The following is a 27,249-nucleotide window of genomic DNA, read 5'->3' as shown; positions in this document are numbered from 1 at the left end:
AGATATGGCTGCTGCTGAACTGCCATTGTACATCATTTGTGTCACCTCTTGCTTCTGCCCCAAGTACTTTGCAGGTGGCTATGTAGAAAAGTATTCAGGTTCTGCTGGGACTAGAATCTAGTCTCCTGTTAGCAAATACAAATTTCCAGTTCATTGCTATACATCCTTGTGGTGGTGGTGGTGGTGATTATTATACACCTGTCCCTCTTGCTATTGTGTACATCTTCTCCCTTTTCCTCCTCTCCCACCCCTTTCTTCATTAATATACTTTCTAAAAATTGTGATTGATTAGAATACTTATATAACTTTTTCTGTTCACTTCTTATTTTTCAGGCTATATGGAAAAAATCCTTAAGACTTGAAAATGTTACAAGTGACATGATAATTTAGCCAGTGCCTCAGAATGATGGATTACCAGAAGATTGGAAATGGTTTGCAAGTGGCTGGTATAGGGACACCTGCACTCCACATGGTGGGGTATTTGGGAAAAGTCAGTTCAGCTCTCTTTCACATTGTGCAAAGTTCTTTTTTCCCCTTCTCAATGTTGGGAGATTTTTTTTCTTTCTATCAATGTACTTTTATTTATTTGGCCTTTATTTTTAAAAAAAATTATAAAATTATTTTTCCACGGAAATCTTATTAAATGGCGAAAGATTTACTGTTTATGGAGGTATTTTATCTGATGCCGGGTATATTTTCGAATTCAGGATGATAGTAAAGCTTGGTTTTTTGGTGGAAATTAAATGAACTCTTGGTCAATGTAAAAATCAAATTACTTATATAATATTGTTTTCTCCTTTCCTCTGTATTTTGTTCTTATACTCTCTAGTTTAATTCTGAGATGCATAAATGACTTACATGATATGAAAGTCATTTTGCAATGTTTTGTTTGGCCTCTCTACAATAACACATTTGCTGTATATTTTACATCATTTTAGGATTCAAAAGCTGTTGAAATAATCCCAGATGGACACTGCCCCCTTTGCAAAAGCAAAGGTCTGATGAAGGTTTTACGAACATATTGCATCAATTTTCAAGAGTCTGTTCTCTTCTGTGAAAATCCTCAGGTATGTTGGCATTGCTTAGGCTGCCGAGGTTATGATCATAGGAACATTTTTCTGGGAGTAAGCCTCAGTGAATAAAATCGGACTTAACTCCTGAGTAGACTCACTTAGGATTGTTGTCAGAGTTTAGCTTTGTCTTAACACATCAATCTGATTATTTGTGACTTCTTACCAAATGGTTTCCATACTTCTGAGACCCACTTAATATTGCCCTCTGAGTTAGGCTTTAAATTAGCACATCAATCTGAGCATTTGTGGTTTCTTACCAAATGGTTTCCATAATGTTTTACAATAGAATAGGTCTCTGTTCTTTGACATAAGTGTCCAGGTTCTATTAAACACAGAAAATCACATTAAATCTGAATGTGCAGACAGCTGTCTTGAAGAACATGCAGTATCATCTGACACACTGGAGATGGATCCCATGCCTGTTAATCTGAACTCCAGAATTTTATCCGAAGGTTCTCAACTGAATATTTGACATGTGGATTTACTAATACTAAATATGAGAACATAGGTCCTTCGATTAAATAATTCTTTTACAGCTCCTTTCTGCTGGGCTGCTTGCACACCTGATCTTTGAGTCTGCTTCTGTTTACAGAGGGACATTCATTCAGAGAGTTTCACTTGCGCACTTGTAGATAAACATCTGTTCACACAAGTACACTACCTAGTCACTGCTCCTCCCCTGTTTGGGATATTGATAGACAGCAAAATCTAGTTTTGATATACTTTGTGCAGCTTGTTGTGTTTACAATGGTGATGGTTATAAAAGTTATGTTCAATTTTTAGGTGGTGTTTGATGATAATTTTACAGTATACTGCTTGGGAATCAAGTGTGGTTGAAAGTGCAGGGCATAAATGTTTACATTAAATAAGTTCCTCATGTGTTTGTGAATGCATAAGCAGTTGTGTTGAGCTAGTGCCTTTGTGTCATGTGAATGAAGAAAGGCCTATATAGCCCCAAAAGACAAGGGGATGCAATTGTCTGGAGTGTCAGTGTTTCAGAAGCATTCCCCCAAAATCCTAGAAATGAGAAAAATAGGCTTCTCTGATCCTAACTTTTTCTCACCTTTTATCCTAGCGACCTGTGAAAAAAGGAGAGGGCATGATCTCTGCAGTTTCTAGGCACAGCACTCCTATGGGCTTATGGGGATGAACCTTTGGAGAAGTTGCAGTAACTATGAGGGGAAAAACTAGATTAATCCAAGGGAAGGAACAGACTGTGGGACCCAAAGTACCTTAGGCCATTCACTTTTTAATTCAGTTCTGGTAGATGAACCTAGGTCTTCCCCCCACCCCACCCCATTTTTTGGCACAAAAATGAAAGGGTAAAAATAATAAGATCAGAAAAATAGCATTTAGGTGATAATTTAATATCCTCCAAGAAAAAAGCCATACATTCTTGAGTAGAGATTATCATCTGTAGTAGCAGCTTTGGCTCTTTAGGGGGTTTGAATATCAAGTCATCAATGTATGGTGTGATTGGCTAGTATCAAAACTTATTTCCTGACTTCTCAGTGTTGAAAAAAATATTTCTGAGAGCATTTTAAAAAACCCTGTTAGGATTATTTTTAAGTAGATGCTTAATTCTGTATATATAGTCTAATTTTTTTTGTAATTCACATCTATATTTTATTGATTTATCAAATTGCTTTTGCAATATCTTGCATTTAGATACATACACTCTCTCTCTCTCTCTTTTTGCAGTGCATCTACCCTATAGGATTTGAATCACTAAGTAACATTATAGTTCCTATTGAGCCAAAAAATTATTCATCTCAGGGTGCTTGCAGGAAAAGAAAGTTCTTTGAAACAAACTTGGTAACCACTCCATCTGAATCTTCCTCAGAACCTGATCTTGCTCTTAAGTATAATGGAGAGAATCTGTTTGGAATTCATGCAAGACAACCTAATTTTTCATCAGCCACTCAGTCTAATTTTAATTATGCAACTGGATCTGCATATCAGAAAATGGAAGCACAAGAACATTCACCAGATACGTTAATTGTGCAGAAACAGGTTTTATCAAATTCTGAACTTTGTTCATCAGTGTCTAAGATTTTGCATCAAGACAAAACTTTTCTGTTAGAGCCAAGGTGGCTTCAGTGGAGGAATGTGCATGCTCTCTGCTGGTTAGATTGCATTTTGTCCATACTAGTCCATTTAGAAACGCTGAAAATAATTTTGACAGGATGTGTCTCAGAAAATTCATCAGTAATCTACAGACTGCTTGCAACGTACAACCAAGCAACTGCACTTGTGAATAACAGCCAAAGAGAAAACCCAGGTATTTTCTTTCTTTTGCTATGTAAAGTAATTTTGTGTTCACATGAAATCAGTGAGATGCACAGAAATCTGAGCCTTTAAAATAAATTATTTCATTATAGTATTCATAAAACGTTAGTCCAGGCTGTGCATTCTCATTTTCTCCCCCCCCCCCTCAACAATTAATTTATATGTTTGGGTACATATACTGTTGCTTTAGTGCTAGAATATAATTCAGCCATCTATTCTGCAAACTATCAACCTGATCAGCTGTCAGTTTAGGATTGTGAAACAGCCTTTGCCAAAAAATCCACCTCTGTTAATTGCTAGTTAACAATTTTCACTGAAGTCCTCATTTCTACCTTCATAAGCTCCTTTTCCTGACAAGTGCTTGTTGGCCAGATAGTTCCTTAGCTTCTAATGACATTACTTGACCCATGGTTGGCATGTAAGCAGCAGTTACATCAAGGCTAAAGTAGCCTCCTCCACCTGTGTAATTCTAGTTCACTAAACTAGTTCAGTTATTTGCTTGGAGTTTGTTGCACAAAAGTGCTGGGTTTTCAAGAGATGTGACTTTTCTCCATGAGTTTGTCCATTAAGGAATCCCTCAGCATTTGCTACGGGGAACTGGGAGAACATTCCAGAGCATGTGTATGGTTCAGGCAGAGCATTAGCCAGACACTGCTGTTGACCAAGGAAAAATGCACTCTAAATATACTCGGCACTTCTCTCTGGCTGAATGTTGCAAGGGTAGAGGAGTGGTGGTGGCATACTGTTTATTGAGGACATTTGTCTGGTCTTGCCAGTCTTACTGTGGAAAACCCAGGATTCTCCAGAGAACAGTTTGAAAATCACTGTAGAAGAACAAGACCTCAGGATTGGCTCTGGCCATGGACACTAGCTAATTGAGTGGTTTATGCAGCTAAGCTTTGGTTATATGATTTGAGGGTGGTTGACATAATTTGGTTAAGCAGCTTGCTTGTTTGCAGGACTGTACACTGCAAAATGATTGATAGAATTTCCTTTCTTAAGTAGTATACAGTGATTAAAGGTACAAGTTAGAAAAAGGCCAGTCTTGGAGAGCCTTGTGTTAATTGATCAAAATTACTTCACACAGGTGAACTCATTTCAGAGGCTCCTGGAGATGTTTTGTCAAGAGCTGAATCGCACCTTAATGAAATCCGAAATACAGTTTTAAAGCAACTTCAGCCTCAACTTAAGTGTTCATTGGGTAAGTAACTTCAGTAACACCAGGTGGGCAGCCGTGTTGGTCTCAAAATTTATTCTTCAGTAATACCATTTGCTTAACACGAAGTGACATTGTTGTGATACTCCAGGAATTTCCAAAGCGTGTCTCTTTTTTTTTTACCATAGAAATTCCTAAAGCATTGCCACTTCTGGGTAGTAACCAGAAGTGATGTTGTAGCATAAGATGTTGCATTGTCACAGTGTCCTATTCCCCAAAGCCCCCAGAAAGCTGGCCTGAGTAGATAGCATGAGGCTATCTGAGAATTATCCCCTTCTCAGTGGATTATACTATAATTCAAACAATCAACTGCTGTTTTGGAGAAGTCATCCTATTTATTTATTGGATTTATATCCTGCCCTCACTGTTGAAGCAGGCTCAGGGCGGCTCACAGTACATAGTATACAGTAAAAACATTTACATCTTAGAGGACTGTTACTTCAGGAGGGAGCGCTCCTGTTTATAAGCACAGGAAAGCTGCATTAGTTTGGATCAGTACTGCTGTTTGTTTGTTTTGGAACAGGAAAGCAACATATAATTGTAGTGGAAATACAGGGCCTTAATGAAATCCACATGTCTAACGTGCAGTCTTCAAAAGCAATTCCCATCTCTGTGCTTATATTTGGTACTGTGCAAATTATTCATTCAATTCTGGGATCATTATGACCCAGGTTTATGAGGGGATTTGCCCAAAGGCATACGAGGACAGGTTCTTTTATGGATTAAATACTGGTTAAATGACGGGAAGCAAAGGGTAGGAATCAGTGAACAGTTCTCACAATGGCGTGATGTAAGCAGTGGGGTCTCACAATCACAATTAGTATTGTGATTGGTACTGTGTAATTTATTCATGAATGATCTGGAACTAGAAGTGAGTAGTGTAGTGGCCAAGTTTGCAGATGACACCACATTATTCAGGATGGTGAAAACTAAGGCTAGCTCTATGCCCTGTTGTTGGCCATCCAGAGGAACTGGTTGGCCATTATGTGAGACAGGGATGCTGGACTGTTAGTCTGATCCAGCAGGGCTTTTCTTAATAGTCAAGGAATGTGCTTGGGAATTTTATGGTCTCTTCAGTTCAGACTGAATACTGAACCAAGACCAGCAACTTTCTACTTCTCTTTAACAACACTGAAATTAGGCAACCAGTGGAATCATCCTGAAGAGTCACAATGTTCTAAAAGCCAGTTGAAATCAATGGGCTTAGGAGGATGTAACTGCTTGGATGGCACTGTCAATATAAGCATTTTTTCCTTCCTGTTGCAACCCCCCCCCCCCTCCTCAAAACCTGCAGCAATAACTCTTTCCCTTTATTCTCACTATGTTTGTGGAAAGACCTCTGAATGTTATTGAATATGTCTGTGAAAGGCAGGGGGAGTCAGGGTATCTACTGAGATACCTGATAAATGGCAGGTGATCCATGTTTGACTATTTAGCTAATCAAAGTCCCCTCAATCAGTGAAGGATCTACACTACTCTGTCTCCATACTGTGAACAATATTTACAGGGGCCCTGTCATTTTCTGGGCTGCAACCTTCTCTTCTGCATCCCTCTTAATTTAAGCAGAAAAATGTCAAGGATTTATTCATCGCTTTCATCCCCATTCTGGATGCTCACAAATCAAAAACTGGTCACCTAAATGTTTTCCCCCCTCCCAAGGTGCAGAAGTTCAATGCATCCCCCAGTGAAACCTCCAACTCCAATAGGCAGAACTCAATCTGTCCTCCTTTTTGTGGTTCCAAATGAGTTTGGCTCCCTCATCTGGCTCCATCATACTCCTGATGTGAGTTCAAGAATGTACACTGCTCCCTTTGAAGCCAAGGATTCTACTGAATCCTAGCCTATGAAAGGGAATTTTTAGTGAGGCACTTTCTACTTGGCTGAAAACTTAATTCCTCCCTCCCTCCTTCCATCTTCTTGTGCAGCCCCACATTCCAGGAACAGGGGCATTGGGGGAATCTTGAATAGAGGTGAGGGCCTCTATTCAGATACACTAAATAACACTAAAGAGCTCTCTGCTGGTTAGATTGTACATTCAGGTACTGTATAATTGCATTTCCAAATATGTGATAGTACACTAATCCACCTCCCTTTTTTCAGTCTCTGGTACGTTTCCTTTTTCTCTAGTTCTTTAAAAAAATATGAGTCCAAAGAGTCATTCCTCAGCGTTGTGTGCCAAAACAGTACAGTCCTCATTCACTGTCCCTCTTTGGTGTGTCCATTAGCTGGAAAGCACTTTTTGTTATTAGCTTCAGCTAAGACGCTGGTTACAGTGATCTAATGCACTGAGAATTCTTAGCTGTGTGTGTACGCACGCGCAACTGATTACTTAAAGAGCACACACTCTCCCCCACTCTATCTACCATGTATCAGGAGCATGAAGCTTTGAATAATCCTGTTGTCAATTCATCATAGATAAACTCTTCCTTGCAGTGTGGCTGTGTATTAGTAAAGAACATTTGGATCTTCTTCGTGGTCTCTGTGCAGTCCCACACATGGGTCTTGCCGCAGGCAACGGATCCATACCTCGGAGCTCCAATAGCTCGCCTATAGCGCTTTTTGGCGCGCTTTCCTCCAGGCGCATGCCTGGAGCGGGGGGAAGCGCCCATTCCACCCAGTTTCTTCCCTACCGCCGCCCGGACAACACCTACCTCGCTGCGTTCCCTCCTTAGCTCGTTCTCTTCTCCTCAACTGGTATCGTATTCTTCTTCTTTTACCTCACTTTTCTTCTCTCTTGTCCTAATTTCCACAGTATTTCGTCCCTATAAAATTAAAAAAAAAAAGAGGAACCTGTCTCTGCGCTGTCTTTCCCGCTTCTTTCCCTCCCCTCCCCCCCCCCGTCCGGAGCGCATGGAAGGGAAAGTTACCTTCAAAAAGTGCACAAGTTGTGGGGCTAAAATCCCCACTTCTGACGGCCACAGGTACTGCTTATTTTGCCTTGGCGAAACCCATCGAGTGGACTCTTGCCCGCACTGCGCTAACTTTGGCAAGCAGGCCCGTAAGAACCGCGCAGCAAGGCTTCAGAGCTTTCTTCTAGAACGGTCCTTGAGGGCTATGCCCACGTCGGGCTCGCCGCCTCCCCCACCACGAGCGGGAGATTCGGCTTCTTCGGACGCGCTTCTCTCTCTTAAACAGAAGCAACACAAGTCCGCTAAGAAACCCTCGAAGCACGCCGAAACCGGCCATAAGTCTTCAAAAAAATCGCGTCATTCCGAATTGCCGGATCCGGCGCCTAAAAAACCGCGTCATTCCGACTCTACGGATTCGGCGCCGAAAACATCTAACCTTTCCGAATCGGCTGATTCGGCCCCGAGGAAATCCCACGACTTGCACTCGGCTTCCAAGAAGGCTCGAGGCTCCGCCTCAACTCTGAAAACAATGGACACTAATGCTAATTCGTCAACTGTCCTACTTGTTCCACCAGAACTGTCGGCGTCGTCCGACGTGATTGTCAACATGCCGCAGCTAACACCAAACCCATCCACGCCAGTGGAGGTTATTCCGATTCGATCCCGCTCACCTTCGGTCCGCAGCATGGTCCCCTCCGAATTCCTTGAACCCGACATATCGACGGACCCGACTCAATTATATGCCAAGTCAAAGTCGTCTCTGCGACCCGCATCTTTCCGTGACGTGGCGATTTCCCCTTTATTCAGCGAGTCAGCAACTCAGGTGTCTTCACATCGAGTCCGCTCACGTTCGCCCATTCAGACTTCGCATCGGATCCGATCCCGTTCACCGATGCATCCTTCCTCTCGAGCCCACTCTCGCTCTCCACGTAGACGCTACGATTCCGGCTCGTCGGCCTATTATGAGCCCCGGGATAACTATGCTCGCCCACGTCATGAATATTCATCACTTTCTCGCTCTCCTTCACCGAGAAGCCGCCGCTACCATCGTCTCTCCCGTTCGCCCTCTGAAGAGCGATCATACCGCCCCCGTTATCACGAATCTGTGCCATATTCGGGCCGTGACGTTCTCGCTCCTCGCATACGCTATACCGACTCTCCTCGACCTCGTGACTATGACAGACTTCGAGAGCCTGTTCGACTCCGAGAGCCTGTTTGACTCCGAGACCCCGAAATCTCTCCACACAGGGAGTCCCTTCGGCTCCATGAACACCCTCGATATCGGGATATTGAAAAACCCCATACTGTCTCCGCAACGGTGTCAACCGCCCCTGCAGTCATTGCTACTCCACCCAGACCGTCTAGGGACAAGGATGCTCAAACCTCCAAGCATCACACTCCCACCTCGGAACCGATTCCAACACTTCACTCTCCATCTCAGGAGGACTCCCACTCCAACAGAGAAACCTCAGCATCTTCGGATTCGGAGGACCACCCTGCCTCTCAGGCTTCAGGATCGACGCCTCAACTACGCCTTTCACCATCGGATGCCTCTAAAGCCTATTTAAACCCCATCACTACCATGGCCGAGACTTTAAAGATTTCCTTGCCTTCCAACTCACCTAAGGTCTCAGACATCGTACACGACCTAGTACTAGCTGACTTCCCTCCGGGGTCGCTCCTACCGATGCTACCTGTGCATCTCGAGGGCTTGCGAGAGGCATGGGTCAAACCAGCCTCCGTCCCTCCCACTTCTAAACGGTTTGACTCTCTCTACCGAGTTCATGCTCCTGATGCTAAGTTCCTGGCTTCACACCCTGCACCCAACTCCATCATCGTGCGCTCCGCCATTAAAGCTAAGCCGTCTAGACACCCCACGCCACCGGATCGAGAGGGCAGAAAATTAGATACCCTGGCAAGAAAAATCTTCACCTTGGCGTCTACCAACTCAAAACTCAACAACTACCTAGCCTACTTCTCCGCTTACGTTTTCAACCTGGCAAATCAGTTTACGCCTCTCATCCCATCCCTTCCGGATGCCTCCCAAAGAGCTGCGTCTGATCTAGTTGCAGAATTGTCTAGAGTTTCAAAACCACAGATAAACTCTATCCGTCACGCTGTTTCTTGCTCATCGAGAATGTTTGCCTCCTCTGTTGCCCTACGCAGGCATGCCTGGCTGAGGTCTACGAACTTACAACCGGACATTAAGCAAAAAATCGAAGACCTCCCGTTCGATGGCCTAGGCCTCTTCCATGCATCGACTGATGAGGTATTAACCTCGGTTGACTACGGACGCAAACGTGCAAAACGCCTGGGAGTTTCCCAACCTTCCTCCCAGCAATTTAGCCGCGGAAAACCCTGGAGACCATCGTTCCAGAAACGCCAACGGTCACCTAAACAGAATGAGTACTGGAAGAGGAGGCCTGCACAGCAAAAACCTCAATTCCAGCAAAGGTCTAGGTCTCAACAGACCAAGAAAGCTTCTCTTCCCGCTAAACAGTCTCTTTGACTCCCCTCAGACTCCACCAACCTGCCACACTCGACTTTCCCCCTTCCTTCCGGCTTGGAATTCGATCACAACCGACTCCTGGGTGCTAACCATCGTGCGTCTAGGTTACGCAATCAAGTTCATTTCTCCACCTCACCACCACTACTTCACAGCTACCCCCCCTTCTTCACTCCTCCATCAGGAAATTCTGGACTTGCTCCAGAAAAATGCCATAGAACCTGTTCCTCCTCAACATGGAGGGACGGGCTTCTATTCAAGATACTTCCTAGTCCCCAAGAGGGATAGAGGCAAGCGCCCTATCCTAGATCTTCGGAAGCTAAACACTCACATCGAATACAGGAAGTTCAGAATGATCTCCCTGCAGTCCATCCTCCCTCTGATCCCCAAGAATTCCTGGATGGTTTCCCTAGATCTTCAGGACGCTTACTTCCATGTGACAATCCGACCTCAACATCGGAAGTATCTTCGATTTGCCATGGGCCACGATCATTTCCAATACGTATCCCTACCATTCGGTCTCTCCACTGCACCCAGAGTTTTCACCAAGTGCATGCCAGTAGTGGCAGCTGCCCTACGCATCCGGAACATCCCTGTTTTTCCATATATCAACGACTAGCTCCTCATAGCACCAACTCAGCATCAACTGGAGACGAATCTCCATGCAACTCTTCTCCTTCTGAATTCCCTGGGTTTACGTGTGAATGCCGTCAAATCACACCTCTCTCCAACCCAGGAACTCAAATTCATAGGGGCCCGTCTATGCACCTCCCTCCACCGTGCCTTCCTCCCACAGGACCGAGCGTTGGCAATCGTCAACCTTGCAAAATCGATTCAGCAGCATCCCCTTCAATCTGCTTTCACCATCCAACGTCTTTTAGGCCTTATGGCCGCCACTACAGCAGTCCTTTATTTCGCCAAGCTACGGATGAGACAACTACAACTCTGGTTCGTACGTGCCTACCATCCTCAGGTGCAGCCACAGAGCATTTTACTCACAGTTCCCCGGAGGGCACTTCTTTCTCTCACCTGGTGGACTGTACCCGAAAACCTTCTCGCAGGCATGCCGTTCCTACCAACTCCTCCCACGGCTATTGTGACAACAGATGCCTCCAAGTGGGGATGGGGAGCCCGCTTAGATGGCAGGACTGTCAGGGGGCTTTGGACCCCCTCGGAGAGGGCCATGCACATAAACTGCTTAGAACTGATTGCTGTGCACAGGGTCCTCCAATCGTTCCTCCCACTGATCAAGGGTCGGCACGTTCAGATCTCCACAGACAATATGGCAACAGTCTACTACATAAACAAGCAGGGGGGAACCAGATCCCTCCGGCTGTGCCGTATAGCTATACTGCTCTGGGAATGGTGCGTCAAACAACATCTACATGACTGCCATCCACCTCCCAGGCGTGGAGAATGTTCTGGCCGACTCTCTCAGCAGGGCTCGGATAGACGACCACGAATGGTCCATCAACCTGACCTACCTTCGTCGCATCTTCCGGTGCTTCGGAACACCCAGGGTGGACGTCTTTGCCTCCAGGGACAATGCCAAATGTCCTCGATTCTATACCAGGAGAGGCAACGACGCCTTTCTTCAGGTTTGGAGAGGCTCCCTTCACTACCTCTTCCCTCCAACCCCCCTGCTTACACGGGTGCTGATGAAGATCACACGAGACGGCACGGACTGCATCCTCATTGCTCCATGGTGGCCACGGCAACCGTGGTTCACGAGGCTACTACAAATGTCCTGCCATACTTACCGTCACCTTCCGCTTGTGGGCGATCTTTTATCTCAAGCCAACGGCCAGATACTGCATCACAACCCTCAGGTTCTGGCCCTGACAGCCTGGAGAATCTGCCCCCCTTCCTCTCGGCTGAAGTAGCCAACATCATCCTTAACGCGAGAAAGCCTTCCACCAGGCTTTCGTACCAGCGTAAATGGAAGCGCTTCTGTTCATTTGCGACATCCAATCACCTGCGAGCAGAATCAGCGCCTCTAAACCTGATCCTCGATTATCTGCTCTCCCTACAAAGATCAGGACTCTGTTACTCTTCATTGAAAGTCCACCTCTCTGCCATTTCTGCTTTCCATGACCCCGTGGACGGCAAGACGGTGTTCTCTCATGCCCTCTCCAAATCCTTTCTCAAGGGCATGCTACACCTCCACCCACCTATTAAACCATTTGTTCCGGCTTGGAGTTTATCCCTAGTTCTTTCCTGCTTAATGAAAACTCCCTTTGAACCCTTGGCTACCGTCGATCTCAACCTTCTATCCTGGAAGACAGCACTGTTAGTCGCCCTTACCTCTGGGAAGCGCGCAAGTGATCTCTGCGCCTTCCGCCATGACTCCCCTACACCATTTTCCATAAGGACAAGGTTGTTCTGCGGCCGGACCCTGCCTTCCTCCCCAAGGTTGTCTCCCAGTTCCACCTGTCGACTTCGACGTCCTTGCCTACGTTTTTCTCCAACCCAACTGACCCAGGACAAAGAGCACTGCATTCCTTGGATGTCAGAAGGGCTTTATCTTTCTATCTTGCTCGTACACAACCTTTCCGTAAGGACCCTAATCTGTTTGTGGCCTACGGTAAACCTCACAAAGGACACAAAATTTCTACCCAGAGACTATCCAAATGGGTAGTTAGTGCCATCAGGTTGTGCTACGAACTGGCTAAGCAGCCTCTACCCGAAGGCCTTAAGGCTCACTCTACCAGAGCGGTCTCGACGTCTTCGGCCTTCCTACAGGGCGTCTCCCTAGAGGACATCTGTGCTGCTGCATCGTGGTCCTCTCCATCCACGTTCGTCTCCCATTATGCCCTTGACGTTCGTGCGAGACGAGACGCCTTCTTCGGCCAAGCGGTCCTCAGATCCATCTTCCATTGAAGCTAGGGGTGAGTGCATCCGCTTCCATTAGTAACTACTGTGCAATGCTTATATGACTAACTCTTTTCTTTTACCAGCACCCTCCTCCAGGACATTCAGCTGGCTAGTCACCCATGTGTGGGACTGCACAGAGACCACGAAGAAGATAAACAGGTTGCTTACCTGTAACTGATGATCTTCGAGTGGTCATCTGTGCAGTCACACACGCCCACCCAGCCTTCCCCGCTGCTGGCCTCTTGTGATTGTTACTTAACCTTGCATACTGTCTGTGCCACTGGCGGCTGGAAGAAACTGAGTGGAATGGGCGCTTCCCCCCCGCTCCAGGCATGCGCAGTCGCTGCCTGCTCCCCAGGGCGGGAGGAAAGCGCGCCAAAAAGCGCTATAGGCGAGCTATTGGAGCTCCGAGGTATGGATCCGTTGCCTGCGGCAAGACCCATGTGTGTGACTGCACAGATGACCACTCGAAGATCATCAGTTACAGGTAAGCAACCTGTTTTTTTAGATTGAATTTGACAGAGTAACATTGTATAATATTCATTATCTTACATAGGGTACTTGTATTGCTGTATTTTCCCCTTCATAGGTCAAGAGGAAAGCCCAGTGTTTGCATTCCCACTACTTTTACAGAATGATCCTCATATAGAGAAACTTTTTCTCCATTCATTTTCATGGAAGTTTGAATGTTTACAGTGTGGCCACCAAGTCAATGACAGGTGAGTTTCTGTAGAAGATTTGTTTCCCTTCCTCCTTCTTTAGTACAGTAATGTTAATACTCATGTCAATGTGGATTTTCTCTTCTTTGGTGAATTGAGTACTTACATGATTGATGAGGATGCTCAGTGTCTTCACTTAGCCACCAGGGCATTTTAGTTCACTGTAGGAGTTAGCTCCAAGATATGCTGGTGTTTTAGTACTGTTGATCAGGATTTATCATGTTCATGGGTTATAATAATATGCAGTCCAAAGTAAAATTATGCATGATAAAATGCTACAAAATATAACAATCTCCAAAACCGTAATTCTAGTGACTATAAAATAAGCTTTTGGCCATACCCTATTCTGCATGGTTCTATTCTTTGGCTTCCCTCAAGCCTTGGAGCTTAATATCTCATCTCTTGAACCTTCTGTCGATAGCCATTTGTCAGTCTAAAGAGCCAGTGCACTTAGACTGCAAGAGACTTCTACCAGCACATAAGGGGGAGGCAGTTTTTGCCAATTCCCTCCTCTACTGCAGTCCTCCATTTTGCGTTCATTCTCTTTCCCAGGGGTCCATAAACTGTGGCATGATTTAGGAGTGCTGCAGAGGAAAGGGGGAAAACCATAAGTGCCACTCCACTGGTGCTGTATAAGATTTACCCTGTGGATGTGCATGCACATGGGAGAAGCAAGCACACACCCCTGAATTCCTTTTGATGCTTTTGTTTCAGCTGGAGATGCAGGCCTTGCATATTGAGTCAAGTTGTCAGCTGTACAAGGAATTTCAAGCATCTATAAACTACACATGCCATTCACCTCTGCAGGACTATGTAGGTTGGGGAAGGGGACCATTTTTGCCTACAGACTTGGGTATCTTTGATGCAGCTGCCCTCGTGCTGTCAGTTCTTTGCAAAGATCCCAAGATGAGTGGAGGTAGCTAAACCACCTTGCAGATCAGATTCATAGTACAAAGGAGTTTTTGTTCCTGCCTTTTTCCAGGGCTGCTGAGTCCTCATGGAACTCAGGCGCTTCAGTGGAGTGCTCCAATATACTATAATTCAGACAACTAGCATTTATAGAACTTTTTTTTAGCCATCAAGTCACATTGGATTGGAGGTGCGTTTACTATTTGGAGGTGGTTTGCCATTTTCTGCCTCTGCATCATGACCCTGGTATTCCTTGGCCATCTCCATTCCAAATACTGACCAGGGCTAATCCTGCTTAGCTTCTAAGATCTGACAAGATCAGGCTAGCCAGGGCTATCAAGGTCAGGGATATACTCCATGTTTATTAAAATATAGAGCATAATTTACAGAATCTGTGACCAACTACCTGAGGAGGGAAAGAAGGTCTCTTATGCTAATGAGGCATAAACTAGCCTAGAAATTATGTAGCATTTTTGGAGCATTTCATCTACATTATCTCATTGTAATCTAGGGTTACCAGTTCTAGTTTGGGAAATTCCTGGAGATCTGGAAGTGGTGCCTGGGCAGATGGACTTTGAGGAAGGAGCTCAGTGGCAGTGTGATGTCACTCTAGGTCTCAGTTTCTCAAGGGAACTGAGCTATGTGGTTTGGATATCAGTTGTAATTCTGGGAGAATACTGGGTCTTAGTTGGCTGCTGGTAACCCTGTTATAATCTTCTATAACTTAATATCCTGTTTTTCCTGTGCAGAGCAACTGAAGTGAATATAGGTGGTGAGTGGAAGAACACTGCTGCATTTGTGACAGTTCCTAAAAGGGATAAAGAATTACAGTTTATAGGCAACTTCAGAAGGAATTTGCAACTGATTTTGGCCTGTAAGATCTCTCCAGATGGCAGATCAGTTCTGAATTTGAACAGTTCAATCTAGTGGCTCTTTTGGCCATCCCAAGTTTTTAAATAAATAAATATTTTATTAATTTTAAACAAGATACCAGAAAAGAAGAAAAAAACAGGATTAACCACCACTCTACAAACAAGACAAAAGCAAACATAGAAAGTAACCGTCTAAATTACCAACATAAAAGACAAAGTAATAAGAATAATACGTAGAATACAAGGAAATATTATTGAATCAAAGTATTGACAGGGCTTTAATATTCAGCACGTTTTGGAAATTTATCTTACGGGTATAACAAAGAAAAAATATTGATGGCCTTAAGGATTGTTATTTTCCTATGAATTATTCTTTATGTACTTTATACTTAAATCCCCCTCCCCCCCATAATTTGAGGAAAGGCTTGAATAAATGTTGAGTGCCTCTTTGATTTATATATAAGATAAAATCATGCCATGTTTCAAAAAAGTCTGACATTTTGGTTTTACCTTTGATTACTCTAAGTTGATACATCAGCTTCCTGCTCAAAATACCAAAAATGTAATGTTAAAAATTCTGCAGATTTCCGCTTTTTGCCACTATTCTACGGGCTGCCATCAATGTAAACACTATTAATCTTTAAGTGTCAATTTTTCATTCCTCCCCCCTCCCAAATGTTAACAGAGCCAATGCTGGTGTGGCATAAATAATTTGGTGAGTGATATTTCCCATTTCTGAAAATATTTTCTCCCAAAACTGTAACACTATTGGGCATGACTACCACATATGAATATAATTGCCTTGCTGATTTTTTTTTATTATTTGTGTATTTATTTAGAGATCATTCCCTTTGTACTATTCATATGTTGCAATAGAATTTGTCCAAATTTCATCATTTTTTTGGTCATAGTTACCTCACTGTAGGATTTACAATTTTAGTGTAATTGATGAAGAAGGATACAATTTGTTAAAGCTCCTTGCAGTTTTTCTTTCAGTTGGATTATAGTAAGGGGGCGGGTTGCATAAAAGTCACTTATTCTGAAAATCTCAGTTTTTTCCCCATTTAATATATTTTTCTGGCTTATCTAAAAAAGATGTTGTGTAATGTAAAAGGAAGCAATAGGAATACCTCTGGAATCAGTTTGTTCTTCCATTTAATCCAAACTTTTAATGTAGTATATAGGAAAGGATTCTCTGCCCATTTTATATCTCTTGCTTTTCCCCACTCCAAAAACAATTTTCTCAGTTAATTCCAGATGTTTCCCATTTGCTTCCATACCCACCCATGGCTTATCAGAAGTTCCATCCAGGTTTGACACTAATGCTCTCAGATAATTTGTCTCATAGTATTTACTTAAACTAGGTTCTCTTCATCCCTCTTGATCCAACCTCTTTTGTCTCATTACGTTCATAAGTCTTGATATTTTACCTTGATATATAAAATTAATTTAAAAATCTGCCACCTTGCCAAGTCTTTTAATGTAATTACTGTGGAAAGTGCTTGTAAAAGATAATTTAATGTTGGTAATGCAAGCATTTTTATGGCCCTTATTCTGCCCATAATTGTCAAATGTATCTGGGACCACCTTTCAATATCTTTTCTTATTTGTTGAATCACTGGATGGAAGTTTAGCTATTGAAGTTTATTTAAGTTCTTTGAAATAGCTGGCCAACCCAAGCAACGTTCCCTCTAAGCTCCACGGTGTTGTGAGCAGAAGTTCTGCCTCATGAGTGAAAGAAGTTAGTAGCATTATAGTTGTGAGTGAGTCTACATTTGAGTATCACATAAGTTAGTTATTTAGAAGATTACTTCCATAACCATGTAAAAATCTCAGAATAAGTTGTTTTAGATCACATTTAAACTATATTTTAAGAATAATTTAAGCATTATAAGAGAAAACAGAATCAAGTCAGATTTCATCCATCCCTTTCCACTATATTGGTAGACCTGGCCTCTGGAGAAAAGGTCTATTCTCCCCTATCCACTATAGTGGTGGGCCTGACCTCTGGAGACAGGTGTACCCTCCCCTTTTCCACTATTTTGGTAGATCTGGCCTTGGACTGTCACCCTTTTCTGAGCCTTAGAAAACATACCAGCTGGGAGGGTGGGGAGAAGATTCCTGCAGTCTACTTTGGGTTTTTTAGTGAAATATGAGAACTGGCATTACAGGTCAACTATAACAGAAGGGAAACAATCACTGTTGGAATCTTGCCTAACCTAACAGGAAGTTACATAAATGTTATCAACCTGCCCAAACTACTTATTTATTCAAATATTAATATCCCACTTTTTGCTGTGACTCAAGGCAGCTTACAAATCATATTGAAAAGCATAATAGGGATTTGTAAAAGGATTTTTTCCTGGCTCCATTGTAGCCTATGGGACCCATTATAATGGAGAATTGATCTGGGGCTGGAGGGGGGGGACTGGTTTTTTTGAGGTAGATGCATCAGATTTGCTGCATAGCTACTGGTGCCTCTCAAAAACCTCCCCAAATTTCAGAAAGATTAGGGCAGGGGTGGCCAAACTGACTCAGAAGCCACATGTTGCTCTTTCACACATCTTGAGTGGCTCTTGAAGCCCCTACCACCCCATTGGCCAGCTTGGATCAGCTTAAATCACTTCTCCAAGCCAGCCGGCGATTTAAAGTTTTAATTTAAAGTTGCTTTCTTTCCACCTCTCCTTCCCTCCTGCTTCCCCTCATCTTCTTTCCTTCCACTCAAACGCCTGATGATCATGTCATACCAGCTCTCAAACATCTGATATTTATTCTGTGTGCCTCTTACCTTAAGCAAGTTTGGCTTCCCCAGGACTAGGGGGTCCAATTCTATGGGCCTCAGAAGGAGGTGCCCTGAGTTGTGAGTTGAAGCAGAAATTCCTTGAGCTGCCTGTTAAAATCTTGTGTGCCAGCACTCCTTAGCACAGCTTTGAGCGAGCTATGATCCTAAGTTAATGTTGATATTTTGCTTTACAAGAAATATTTCTACAACTGTGATTAACTCTTTTGTTTTCTTATTTCAGGTGTCAGAAAACCTTAACAACGTTTACAAATATAATCCCAGAATGGCACCCCCTGAATGCTGTTCATGTTGCTCCTTGCAATAACTGTAATCACAGAACTCAAAGAAGAAAAATGGTTCTGGAAAAGTAAGCATGACTCCTGTTTAAAGTCTGAAATGAGCAAAACTATATCAGATTGCCAGCAATTACAGTTACTGGTTATAACTTTTTCCGCAGTTCTCTCTCCCCCCTCTCCTCCCCTCTCCATACCATGCTGGAATATTTTTCCTAGTTCTCTCTTTCCCCACTCTCACACTCACTCGTTCACTAGATCCCATACCATGCTGGAATTCCCCCCCCAGTTCCCCCCCCACACACAAAATGGCCGCCCAAATGGGGTTGGACAGACAGCTACTCTTAGAACCTTCTAGTAAGTCAGCAAGAGCCAGCACAGTGTAGTGGTTAGGGTGTTGGTCTAGGACAGGAGTGGCCAAACTTGTTTAACGTAGGAGCCACAAGACATGAATGTCAGATGTTTGAGAGCCATAGTACAGGAAGGAAGGAAGGCAAATGGGGGGGGGGGGGACAGAGAGGAGGAGAGGAAGCAACCTTAAATGCATTCTCTAAGCCATTGGCTTGCTTGACTTGGAGAAGTGATTTAAAGAGACAAATGCCTTCTCCAAGTTGGCCAACAAGGCAGATGCTATATGTGTGAAAGAGCCGCATGTGGCTCCCAAGCCACAGTTTGGCCACCCCTGGTCTAGGATCTAGAATATTTCATTTGCATATCCGCATTCAGCTATGAAAGCTTGCTGGATGATTGTGGGGCAGTCACATCTCTCAGCCCAGCCCACCACACAGGGTTGTTGGGAGGATACAGTGAAAGAGAGTAAAATAACGTAAGCCTGTTTAGGTCCCCATTGGAGAGAGGTGTGGGGTATAAATGAAGTAAAATTGAAAAATAATTTAAAAGTGTCTGTAGGGCATCTTGAATCAGCCTTGGCTTAACTGATTTAAGTTGTTTTTTTTTTTTTTAATTAACAGTTTAATTGTGTGTATCACTTCATTTAATACTTTGTCATCTTTCCTGGGTTCTTATTGTCTCTGGGGAAATGTGGGATATGTAAATGTCCTTAATAAATAAATGAAAAGTAAACATTTCTAGGTCCAGAGATGTGTGTTTCACAAAATCAATACTCCAGGGTCATAACATATACTGATTAGAACATCTTCAAGAAGACTATCAAACTGCAGACTCTCTCCAACAATCCTGTATTATTGGTGTAAAACCTTCTGAAATTTTGTAAAGCATTTATGAGAGCTTTAGATCATAATGTGAATAATTTAATTCTTTAAAACTGCAATTTATTGTGTTTTTTGGCAGGGTCCCCTCAGTACTTATGATGCACTTCGTTGAAGGCCTGCCTCATAATGACCTGATGACCTATTCATTTCAGTTTAAAGAGGATTCATATCGGATAACAGCTGTGGTTCAGTATCTGCAGGAGCCAAAGCACTTTGTGGCATGGATCTTTAACTCAGATGGTAATTTTTTTCAAACCTTTGCCCTTTTTATACATGTGTTAATACTCACCACCAGCTCCCAGGCTTCCCCATGGTAAGAGAATGAGAACCCACAGGACTTGCTAATATCATTGTATTATGAGCAATTGAGAGCCCACACACCCTTTTCTTTCAATGTACATGTTTTTCTCTAGTTCCATGGGCAGTATTTCCACAACCTGTATGTTCATTTCATTGCCCCTCCTGTCATAAGAACATAAGAGAAGCCATGTTGGATCAGGCCAATGGCTGTCCAACACTGTGTCACACAGTGGCCAAAAAAAATTATATATATATATACATACACACACACACATATATACACACACTGTGGCTAATAGCCACTGATGGACCTCTGCTCCATAATTTTATCTAACCCCTTCCTGAAGCTGTCTATGCTTGTAGCTGCCACCCCCTGTGGCAGTGAATTCCACATGTTAATCACCCTTTGGGTGAAGAAGTACTTCCTTTTATCCGTTTTAACCCGACTGCTCAGCAATTTCATCGAATGTCCACGAGTTCTTGTATTGTGAGAAAGGGAGAAAGGGACTTCTTTCTCTACTTTCTCCATCCCATGCATTGTTTTGTAAACCTCTATCATGTCACCCTGCAGTCGACGTTTCTCCAAGCTAAAGAGCCCCAGGCGTTTTAACCTTTCTTCATAGGGAAAGTGTTCCAACCCTTTAATCATTCTAGTTGCCCTTTTCTGGACTTCTTCCAATGCTATAATATCCTTTTTGAGGTGCGGTGACCAGAATTGCACACAATATTCTAAATGAGACTTCACCATCAATTTATACAGGGGCATAATGATACTGGCTGATTTGTTTTCAGTTCCCTTCCTAATAATTCCCAGCATGGCGTTGGCCTTTTTTATTGCAATCGCACACTGTCTTGACATTTTGAGTGAGTTATCTACCACGACCCAAAGGTGTCAGAGAGCCTCCCACGATACTAGCATCAAAGTGCTGGGCATTGTATATTCCTGCTCCCGGGTGGGTGTTGCTGTATCACCACATCCTTGCAACCTAATGGTGTGCCATTCTACACAATGGTTTAAATTCTTCCACTCTCAAAAAAACAGGGCCTCTGTGTTATGTATTTGGGAGTGCAGTCTCATGGAGCAGCCTTAGTATACAGAGCCAGAGCTATTTCAGGGTTTGCAGTGATTCTTTTCAGGCTGCTGTCTGCCAAACAGTGGCTGTCCTTATGCCTGTGACAGCAAAGCTTTTTCCTTAAGGTCATTTCCCTTGGCAGAAGTAAGCCCCACTAGTTTGTAACAGAAAATGGACTGAGCTTTTAACATCTGTTGTTGCACAGAATCAAATTCTACAGTGGCTGAATAAATGCATGCAATAGACATCTGACAAAAAGAGCTATATTTCTCAAAAGCTTATGCTGTTGTTAGTCTTAAAGGTGTTACTGAACTATTTACTATTTTGCAGCAACAGACTAACATGGCTGACTCCTCTGAATCTACAACAAACATGTATTTCATTATCTCTAAAATGCCCTTCCCTGCCTTCCTCCTGCAAAGCAGAGTCCAAAGGGTTTACTTTTAAGTCACACACTATGATACAGTGAAATAGAGTCAGCAGTTTAAAAAAATATCTCTGGTATACCACATCTCTGGCAGGGCAGGTCTCACAAAGTCCTTTTTGCAGCCCAGGGATTCTTATAGTTGCAGGAAAACATTCCACTGAGTTTTCCTTTCTGCTCAGCCTCATTTGCCCCTCTGGTATGTCTGAGGTGATGTGGGTAGTGTTGTCGTTCAGTCGCAGTCGAGTCCAGCTCTTTGCGACCCCATGGACAAAGTTATGCCAGGCCCTCCTGTCTTCCACCATCCTCCGAAGCCTGCTCAGATTAGTGTTGTTACATCAGTAATGCTGTCCAGCCATCTCATCTTTTGCCGTCCCTTCTTTGCTTTCTGTCTTTCCCAACATCAGAATCCTCTCCAGGGAGTGCTCCCTTCTCATTTGGTGGCCAAAGTATTTGAGCTTCAGCATCTGACCTTCCAGTGAACAGTCAGGGTTGATTTCCCTTAGGACTGACTGATTTGATCTTCTTGCAGCCAAGAGACACTCAAGATTCTTCTCCAGCACCATATCTCAAAAGCATCTATTCTTCTGCGCTCGGCCGTCCTTATGGTTCCAGCTCTCATAGCCATACATTACTTCTGGGAATACCGTCGCTTTGACTATACGGACTTTTGTTGGCAGGGTGATGTCTCTACTTTTTATTATACTACCTAGGTTTGCCATAGCTGTCCTCCCAAGGAGCAAACGTCATTTAATTTCATGGCTACAGTCACCATCCACAGTGATCTTGGATCCCAGAAATGTGAAGTCTGTCAATACTTCCATGTCTTCCCCTTCTAATTGCCAAGGAATGATGGGGCCGGATGCCATGATCTTAGTTTTTTTGATGTTGAGTTTCAAGCCTACTTTTGTGCTCTCCTCTTTCACCTTCAACAAGAGGTTCTATAGGTCCTCTTCACTTTCTGCCATTAGAGTGGTATCATCTGCATAACTGAGGTTGTTGATGTTTTTCCCGACAATCTTAATTCCAGCTTCTGCTTCATTTAGGCCAGCATTCCACATGATGTACTCTGCATATAAATTAAATAAGCAGGGTGACAATATACATCCTTTTCCTATTCTAAACTAATCAGTTGTTCCATATCCCGTTCTGACAGTTGCTTCTTGACCCTTATACAGGTTTCTCAGGAGACATGTGAGGTGGTCTGGTACTCCCATCTCTTTAAGGACTTGCCACAGTTTGTTGTGATCCACACAATCAAAGGCTTTAGCATAGTCAATGAAACAGAAGTAGACATTTTTCTGATACTCCTGTGCTGTCTCCATAATCCAGCAAATGTTGGCAATTTGATCTCTAGTTCCTCTACCTCTCCGAAACCCAGCTTGAACTTCTGGTAGTTCCCAATTGATATACTGCTGAAGCCTAGCTTGTAGGATCGTTAACATGACCTTGCTAGCATGTGAAATGAGTGCAATGGTGTGATAGTTTGAACGTTCTTTGTCATTACCCTTCTTTGGGGTTGGAATATAAACTGACCTTTTCCAATCCTGTGGCCACTGTTGCATTTTCCAAATTTGTTGACATAATGTGTGCATCACTTTAACAGCATCATCTTTTAGGACTTTGAATAGCTCAACTGGGATACTTTCATCTCCACTCGCTTTGTTGTTAGTAATGCTTTCTAAGGTCCATTTGACTTTACACTCCAGGATGTCTGGCTCAAAGTCAGCAATTTCACTGTCATGGTTGTCCAGGACATTGAGATCCTTCTTGTATAATTCTTCTGTGTATTCTTGCCACCTCTTCCTTATCTCTTCTGTTTCTGTTAGGTCCCTGCCGTTTTTGTCCTTTATCATGGCCATCTTTGCACGAAACATTCCCTTGATTTCTCTAATTTTCTTGAAGAGATCTCTTGTCCTTCCCATTCTATTACTTTCCTCTATTGCTTTGCATTGTTCCTTCAGGAAGCCTTCCTTATCTCTCCTTGCTGTTCTCTGAAAATCTGCATTCAGTTGGGTGAATCTTTCCTTTTCATCTTTGCCTTTCGCTTTCCTTCTTTCCTCAGCTATTTGTAAAGCCTCATCAGACAGTCACTTTGCTTTCTTGCATTTCTTTTTCTTTGGGATGGGGCTGCCTTCTGTACAATGTCACGAACTTCTGTCCATAGTTCTTCAGGCACTCTGTCTATCTAGATCCTTAAATCTATTCTTCACCTCCACTGTATATTCAAAAGGGATGTGATCAAGGTCAAACCTGAATGGCCTAATGGCTTCCCCAGTTTTCTTCAGTTTAAGTCTGAATTTTGTAATGATCTGTTTTTGTTTTTGCTGACTGTAAGGAGCTTCTCCACCTTTGACTGCAGAGTATATAATCAACCTGATTTCTGTGTTGCCCATCAGGTGATGTCCATGTGTAGAGTCGCCTTTTAGGTTGTTGGAAGAGGGTGTTCGCTATGACCAGTTTGTTCTCTTATCAAAACTCTATTAGCCTTTGCCCGGCTTAATTTTGTTCTCCAAGGCCAAACTTGTCAGTTGTTCCGGTTACCTTATGACTTCTTACTTTGGCATTCCAGTCCCCTATGATGAGGAGGGCATCTTTTTTGGTGTTAATTCTAGAAGGTGTTGTAGATCTTCATAGAACTGGTCCACTTCAGCCTCTACTGCATCAGTGGTTGGGGCATAGACTTGGATTACTGTGATATTGAATGGTTTGCTTTGGATACAGACCGAGATCATTCTGTCATTTTTGAGATTGTACCCCATTACTGCCTTTTTCACTCTCATGCTAACTATAAAGGCCACACCATTTCTTCTACGGGTCTCTTGCCCACAATAATAGATGTAGTGATCCTCTGAGTTATTCACCCATTCCCGTCCATTTTAGTTCACTGATTCCCAAGATGTCGATGTTCCGTTTTGCCATCTCTTGTTTGACTACATCCAGTTTACCTTGATTCATAGATCTTACATTCCATGTTCCAATGCAGTACTGTTCTTTGCAGCATCGGACTGTTCTTTCACCATCAGACACATCCACAACTGAGCGTCCTTTCAGCTTTGCCCCAGCCGCTTCATTCTTTCTGTGGTTACTTGGACTTGCCCTCCGCTCTTCTTCCCCAGTAGCATATTGGGCACCTTCTGACCTGAGGGGCTCATCTTCCAGCGCCATATCTTTTAGCCTTTTGTTACTGTCCATGGGGTTTTCTTGACAAGGATACTGGAGTGGTTTGCCATTTCCTTCTCCAGTGGATCAGATTTTGTCTGGGTTCTCAGCTGTGGCCTGTCCATCTTGGGTGGCCCTGCATGGCATAGCCCACAGCCTCATTGAACCACACAAGCCCTCTTGCCACGTCAAGTTAGCGATCCATTATGTGGGTAGACAGACCAGTAAAAAAAGAATTTTTAACTCATAACTCACAAGGCAAGCTTCTACAATACTTCTCCCCTCCTCACAGTAAGTGTTGAAAGTTTATAACTCACAAGGCAAGCTTCTACAATACTTCTCCCCTCCTCACAGTAAGTGTTGAAAGTTTATGGCCTTTGTAATTAAAAGATCTCTACAGATGTGAGATGGGGGGATCCTGGGTTTCCTGGTATCCTGTGTTTCCAAACTCTTCCTCTTATTTTTCAGGAACATGGCTGGAGTGTGATGACTTACAGGGTTCATTCTGCAGTAAACGTGAAAGATTTGGAGTGCCTCCCTCTGAGGTTCACATTGTCATCTGGGAAAGAAAGCCACAAGAGACAAAGGAACTGAATTTGCAGTTGCAGAAAGGAGGAGCTAGAGAAGTTCCTCTTCAGAAAGCAGAGACAAACGCTCCAAGGAAACAACTATGTAATGAGGCTGCAGATAACACTCCTTTATTTTGTCTTGGAGGGGACCTCTCAAATGCTCATTCCAGTGACACACAAAATATAGTTGGCAGTGATCTGCTTCAGAGGTTTGAAAACCTGGCAGATGACGATGAGATAACATTGACTCTTGCAAACATTACACCTGACTGCAATGGTAAACTACGGGAAGACAGCAATTTAACAGAGAGCTGCCTGGTAGCTGAAACATTGAAGCACCAGGATCCAGCTGAGGTTGCAGTGTCACCATGGTCAGAAAATACTCATGCTCTCTTTCATGGAGGAAAACCAAACAATGCAAGAACATCTGTTACGCCAGCACTTTCTCCAAGCAATAATAATTACTCAGCAGAAACCTTACCAGTTCAAACAACACTAGCTCAGAATAATGTAAATCCCGTTCAGGAGAGCAGCAGCTTGGGCCCAGAAAGGCTGCAGAGCAATATCAGCAGAACAAAATCACTGTCTAGTGTGCAGGACATGCCTAATGCTCTGCAGCATACAAGAGAAAAAACAGCCAGTTCCCACACTGCTGCTACATGTCATTCTTCATGGTTACCCTTTCAAAGCAAAGTAAAGCCATTGGTAACAAGTTGGATGAAAAGTTTTCATGGACATAATCCTTTTATGCCTAAAAGTATATCTGCTGTTAGTAGAACAGAGAATTCTCAAAAGACTCTGCAGAAAGAAACTATAACAAATCCACTCATTAAGGGGCCTTCCCATTTCGGTGGCTTCTTACCTAAGCATTCGGAGACAAAGCTCAAAAAGTTAGAAAAGAGAGCACTTCCTTCATTACACTCTGCCAGTTCTCTTGTTGCAAACCACCCTTTAGAGAAACAGACTGTAAGCAAGATCCCCGTTATTTCTTCATTGGATAAACAGATTCAGCCCAAAGAATGTCACGGTGGAAATAAGAACTTGATAGCAATTAAGAATGGTGAGGAGTCAAACTCTTATAAAGCACACCAGTTGCGTATCCAATTTCGTCAGCTGTTAAAAAATAAGAAGCAGCTTGCTTTGCTAAAGAAGCAGGTGAAAGCCCAGGTGCAAACCAGAAGCTTTCACAAGAAAAGCATGAAGGAACAGTCACAGCTTGGATCCCAGGAGGAGAAGGATTCCTTGCAGAGCTTGTTGAGGGAGCTGCAGCACCACATTGAGGTTGAAGATGGCAAATCTGTGGGATCCCCAGGCACCAGTATGTCCCAGTGCAGCAGTGATGATATTATATCTGAGCTGCTTTCTCCTGCTACAACTCTGGCGTCTCCAGAGCTTCCAGTGGAAGAAGAATGTAAATATCTAGAAATGAGCGGTTGCAGAATAGAATCTCCAGTACCTAGCAAGAAAACTGAGAGTACACAGTACGTTGATCACAATTACTACATTTCTGAAAAGGAAGGTTTATGTGGGGGTCCTCCAGATATCCTGTCAAACGAATCGCTCCTGAATAAATTTAACTTTGAGAGTCCCACAAAACAAGATATTCTAGAGGAATTGCCCAGCTTAGAGCTGATTTCGACAATGGATACTGATGAAGTTGTACATCATTTTGATGAAAGTCTGTTAACTTTGTGAATTGTGTTTTAACAATTTCAGAATTTCCTATTAATTGGCTTTGAAGCAAAGCATAATTCTCCTGTGGTTCTACTTGAATATTTAAACTGTGAAAGCTTGTGAGATTTTATTTCTTAATAAAGTGGATTTTTTAGTCCCTCAAAGTGTGTTAGATGAGTAATGAAAATTTAACTAGTGTGTGAGTCTATTCGATAAACTATAAAGATCTTAGACCAGTACTAGATTTGTACTAAATTCTCTTTGGTTGTCCAATTTCCAATTTTATTATGGTCAATTGACCAGCAATAACAATATACAAAATCTCATAGTTCTTTTGGTTGTGTAATTATAAGGAAGGCTGGTATTCTAAGATGTTTTATGACCCTAGCGAGGATGAATGGGCCATGCTCATTTAAATAAATACAGTGATAGA

At 43.1% G+C, this 27,249-nt stretch overlaps 1 protein-coding gene across 1 annotated transcript; it reads left to right on the top strand.

The window, feature by feature from the left end:
• Nucleotides 1-226: 226 nt before the first annotated feature.
• Nucleotides 227-26,980, top strand: USPL1 (ubiquitin specific peptidase like 1). The gene is made up of 8 exons (XM_060234728.1): nucleotides 227-490; nucleotides 939-1,067; nucleotides 2,775-3,354; nucleotides 4,450-4,563; nucleotides 13,397-13,526; nucleotides 18,331-18,456; nucleotides 19,694-19,854; nucleotides 25,042-26,980. Exons 1-8 carry the CDS (start codon nucleotides 404-406, stop codon nucleotides 26,835-26,837), a joined length of 3,123 nt encoding a protein of 1,040 aa, XP_060090711.1. The 5' UTR covers nucleotides 227-403; the 3' UTR covers nucleotides 26,838-26,980.
• Nucleotides 26,981-27,249: the final 269 nt, after the last annotated feature.

This window comes from Heteronotia binoei, chromosome 3 (genome assembly GCF_032191835.1).
Source record: "Heteronotia binoei isolate CCM8104 ecotype False Entrance Well chromosome 3, APGP_CSIRO_Hbin_v1, whole genome shotgun sequence".
Taxonomy (NCBI): Eukaryota; Metazoa; Chordata; class Lepidosauria; order Squamata; family Gekkonidae; genus Heteronotia; species Heteronotia binoei.
Note: the sequence above shows the minus strand (reverse complement) of the source record. Positions and strands in the feature narration are given on the sequence as shown.